The following is a 4,980-nucleotide window of genomic DNA, read 5'->3' as shown; positions in this document are numbered from 1 at the left end:
ATGTAAAAATAATTTCAATTTCAAATAATTTTTTTGGGTCATACTTATTATAATTATTTGATCTATTTGAAAGCAAATAACTAAAATCTTTAATTGTTTACATGATAAATTCTAATATATGTTATTAACTCACAATTTTGAAAAGAGTAATGAACTAAATAAGTCAATCTGAATGAAAGTTTTGAATATAAGGACTAAATATTATATTACTAAAAATTAAATAATTTATTTAAATATTCAGCTACTTTCTCAAATTATTGAATACATCATTAAATTTTTATGTCTTCAAACTGCTTTATGGAGAATAAAATACACACAACATGAACACACCTAATAAAGCAATTTGAAGATAAATGTTCTGGAAAATAATTTCTATTTCTCTACTATCATTAAATGATTTATCATTTATCTTCACTTTCTTGGCACATACTGCGGATCCTGAAAGATATATTTAATAATAAGAATTAAAAATAAAAATTTTACGAACAAAAAGGAAAAGCTTCAAAATAATAGTATAGTATATTGAATTGCTCAGAAACTTTATAGCAATTTTGGATAGCCAACTGGATGAAGTGAAAAATTGTTGAAATTGTAAGAATCAATGAATATTATGAAAAAAATGACTGAGACATATCCATTACAAAGAGTCCGTTAAGATTATTTAAATTTCATTTAATTTGTCTCATCATGAAATGGAAGCAAACAAATTGCACTCTTGATACTTGTTTCTTTTTGTCAAGGCAAAAATTCCATACAAACAGAAAGAAAAAAATGTGATGTTTATGGTATGGAGGCTGTAGCAGTATCAACTGTTTGAAAGTGGTTTGCTAAATTTAAAGTGGTAATTTCAACCGTGAAGATGCACCATATCAGGAAGACTGGCCATTATTGAAGAGGACCAGATCAAAGCATTATTAAACAACCACCCTTGTTACACAACTGAAGAGATAGCAGACAGCAAAGTCATCAAATAGTACTATATTTCAACATCTAAAGAAGTTGGATATGTGAATCATTATGACATTTAGATACCTCATGACTTAACAGGAAGAACTTACTGGATCACATCTCTGTTTGTAATGCTCTTCAAAAATGAAATGAAAATGACCACTTTCTGAAACATTAGTGATAGGTGATGAAAAGTGGATTGTTTATAACATTATCAATCAAAAATGATCATAAGGCAAGAAAAATGAACCACTTGTTAAATATTCTAAAGACCAGTCTTTATCTAAAGAAGATCATACTTACCATCTAGTGGGATTGGAAAGAAATTTGTACTAAGCTGTTTCTCTAGAATCAATCAATCAATTCTGATAAGTATTGTTCCCAACTTGATCAACCAAAGATAGCAATTGAAGAAAAATGCCTGGAATTGGCCAACAAAAAATGCATTGTTTCATCACGATACTGTAATACCAGACAGACATTTCTTTACAAACATGCCAAAAATTATTGGAACTAGGCTGGGATGTTTTACCCACTTCCATATTCATCCAACCTTGTTGACCATTTGCTCTGGGCTCTGCAGAATTCCCTTTTTGATAAAAACTTTAGTAGTTTTAAAACTTGCAAAAACCATATGGAATTAGTTTTTGCAAGAAAAACTGGAAAGTTCTATGAGAGTATTATGATACTTAACCATAGAAGGCATCATTAAAAACAACCTGTGTTGAATAAAGTATACTTTTAGTTTTAAAACAGTTTGTTTTACTTCTCTTAAAAATTGCTACAAACTTTCCAAACAACACAATATTTACATAGATATATCTCATTTGAAATGAAAAACTTACAAAAGCATCATGACTTGATATTGTTGATTTTTTTCCTACTAAACTTTTATCTTCTATGACTGACCAAGATGATTCTTTCCCTTTATCCTAAAAATTAAATTTATTTTATTTATTTACAGATAATGCTCAAAAGGACAAGCAATTACTTCCTCAAAGGTACAAAAAAGAAAATTTAAATATATATTTTCCTAAAACTAACATTTGATAGAAATATAGTAACATTTATGTTTCAAATAAAGTAATAAACTTGATTTCTTGAATTTATTTCAAATTCAAATAATTGATTATTAACTATTTAACTATAACTATAAGTCATTAAAACAACTGAAAAAACAACTTTTAAATAGTACTTTACAATTAATATGACCAAAGTGATATAATACTATTATATTTTAAAGAAAAAATTTCAAAAATTACAAAACAATTAACTAAATCATAAAATTTAATTTTTTGAAATATAAAAGAATATTTTGTCTATTTAATGTTTTAATCTTGAAGTTACAAAGATATACATTTTTAAACTTTCATTATTTAAAAATTTACAGTAAAACCTGTATAAAATGGAATGCAATAGTACCAGCTAGAAATTTTCATTTTGGCAGGTTTCCATTTTATAGAGGATTATGTTTTTATTAATGTAGAAAAAGAGAAAAATTGAAAAAAATGTTACAATTAATATTTAGAACTATTTAACCTCAAATGTTAAAGTGTTGTTTCAAAAACATTTGAAAATATTAAAATGATTAGTGTAGAGAAGAATAAAATCTGTGTGAAGACCCAGTACCACCAGAATATGCTTAAATTCCCCTATTCCCTAAAATATACAATTTGCTAATCAGCACTTAATTCATTAACTACAGTAGAGCATCGATTATCTGACCCCCGATTAACCATCACATCGGTTAACCGACCATTCTAGTTGGCAAATTTCAAATGTCTGCTAGTGATGTGGCATTACAATATTTAGCTATGTCTTGGTTACTTTAATATTATTTTTGTTAAATTTTTGCATGTTTTAGCTGGCATCAATGGCTCAACCATTGAAGGGAGGCCAATATTTAAATGAGACTTAATTTTCTAATTATGAGTGGTTGTTTGTTTTGTGAGCAATAAAATAATTTAAAAATAATTTTTAATGATACAATAGCAATGATTATTATTTTAGAAAAAAATTTGTTAGGCTAAACATCAATGAAAATTCAACGCAAAGTTGGTTAATAGTGATATACTAATAAACTAATTACATGGGATATACTAATATCCTAATATACTACACTAATAATGTATTTTTTCCTTCTTTTCGGTTATCCGATTTTTTCAGTTATCCGACCAACCTGAGTCCCCAATTGAGTTGGATAATCGATGCTCTACTGTATTGTGAGAATCTGAATTTAGGATTCATTTATTTTTATCATTTATCAAAATGATGTAATATTTTATTACAAAAATTATACACTTTGCATTTTCTTATCCTCTCCAAAAAATGGAATTTCCTTTCCAACCAGTTTACTTCCTTTAGAAAAGTTTATCGCATCCTATGACTAAATTTTGACCTAACTTCATCTGGGTCAGATGACAAAAATTCCAGTCCTCATTGGAGATAAATTTGAATATAAAAGGGTTATATGTGCCAAATTCTGTGCAGATTCCTCAAGAGCTACAATTTTGTGCCTGGTCTTCTCTTGCTGCTTAATTTCTGCCTAACGCAGGCATGGCCAACATATGGCCTGTCTAATGAATTTATGTGGCCCGCGATTAATCTTTCAATATTAGCTACTCAAGTTCGAATAGCTCGATGAAAAATTCTGATGCCTAAAAAAAAAAAAAAAAGTCAACAACTCACTGTGCATTTAGCGTTAACCCGCCATTACAAATCTCTTAAGTACAGTGTAGAATGTTGATAAAGCATGATAATGTGAAAAATGTATCTGTAATCTCTTGTACAATTTAGTCTCTATGAGGTGACACCACAATGAGATCTCGCACCACCTCAAAATCTTCCTAGGGCAGCTTCCGGTTCAGCCCATGAAAAAAGTTTTCTTTCCAATTCGGTCCAGGGCAAAAACTGTTGGCCACCCCTGGCCTAACGTATACTCAACATATTGTTATAAAAGTTCAAGATTGGACTTATCATAGAGGTGTTATTAAATATTATTAACTCTCTCTTCTCTAGGGTTAATTTTAAGATGTTTTTAGCTTATTTAGTTTTCATTTATACTTAAGTCAATTTCTTTGTATAATATATAGATATATTAAATTTTATTTGTTTTGTTACTCAATTTGTCTATTCCTTCAATTGACACCTATGACTTACCCGCAATTCTTCCCACTCATTGATAATTAGCACTCCTTCTTAGATTTATTTTACAACTCTTATTGCAAGTTAGGATGCGCCATTCCTATCCTAACTGGTGTCAGGTCCTGATAATTACAAGGATTTCTCGATCCTTGCGATAAACATAATTAGCGATCCTTCGACAACAGTGAGCAAGTGTTATGACTCGACAATTAGAAGGTACAATACCTTCACACGTATTCTCACACTATCATCAAGTTAATCTAACATTGAATTTTTCATTTTTTATTAAAAAATTATTTTTATAGACAATATAAGAATAATTGCTTTTAGAAACTAATTTTTATTCTTCTCATGCAAGTAAAATCTTTAGTAACTGCTTTTTAGATTTTTTTGCACTTAATTTTTTCCCAAAAATAATGTGCATTTTTTAAATATTGATCACCCTGAAAAATGAGTTAACTGTTTTAGAGAGTTAGGGAGAAAGAGCAGTACTATATTTTTTATATACTTTCCAAACAATACAAGTACAAACTTGAAAACAATGACAACAACTACCTCACAACTTACAGAATTAATTATAATCTAGTTATAATTAATTCTGTAATTCTAATTATAATTTACGAGGGCTGTTCGGAAAGTTCGCGACCTCAAATAGAACAACAAACAAAATAATGTTAAAACTTTTTTTATTTTTCAATGTAGTCTCCTTTGTTAGCAATGCACTTATTCCAGCGATGTTCTAGCTTTTTTATGCCATCACAATAGGTCGATTTGTCAAGGTGTGCAAAATACTCGTTTACTTCAGAGATGACTTTGTCATTTGAGTGGAATCTCTTTCCAACCAAGAATTATTTTAAATTTGGAAAAAGGTGGAAGTCACTGGGGGCC

At 28.9% G+C, this 4,980-nt stretch overlaps 1 protein-coding gene across 1 annotated transcript in view; it reads right to left on the bottom strand.

Moving 5' to 3' along the window:
- Window positions 1-231: 231 nt before the first annotated feature.
- The window catches only part of LOC111642592 (probable cysteine--tRNA ligase, mitochondrial), a 15,546-nt gene continuing 10,797 nt past the window's right edge, over window positions 232-4,980 (bottom strand). The window contains exons 4-5 of the mRNA XM_023388952.1: window positions 1,794-1,880; window positions 232-438 (exon numbers count right to left, since the gene is read on the bottom strand). Coding sequence (XP_023244720.1) covers window positions 412-438; window positions 1,794-1,880 — 114 coding nt within the window. The 3' untranslated portion in view covers window positions 232-411. The remainder of the gene's footprint in view (window positions 439-1,793; window positions 1,881-4,980) is intronic.

Source organism: Centruroides sculpturatus, unplaced genomic scaffold (assembly GCF_000671375.1).
Source record: "Centruroides sculpturatus isolate CEXI.00-Female unplaced genomic scaffold, Cexi_2.0 scaffold1241, whole genome shotgun sequence".
Classification (NCBI taxonomy): Eukaryota; Metazoa; Arthropoda; class Arachnida; order Scorpiones; family Buthidae; genus Centruroides; species Centruroides sculpturatus.
This window is presented reverse-complemented; position numbering and strand designations above follow the sequence as displayed.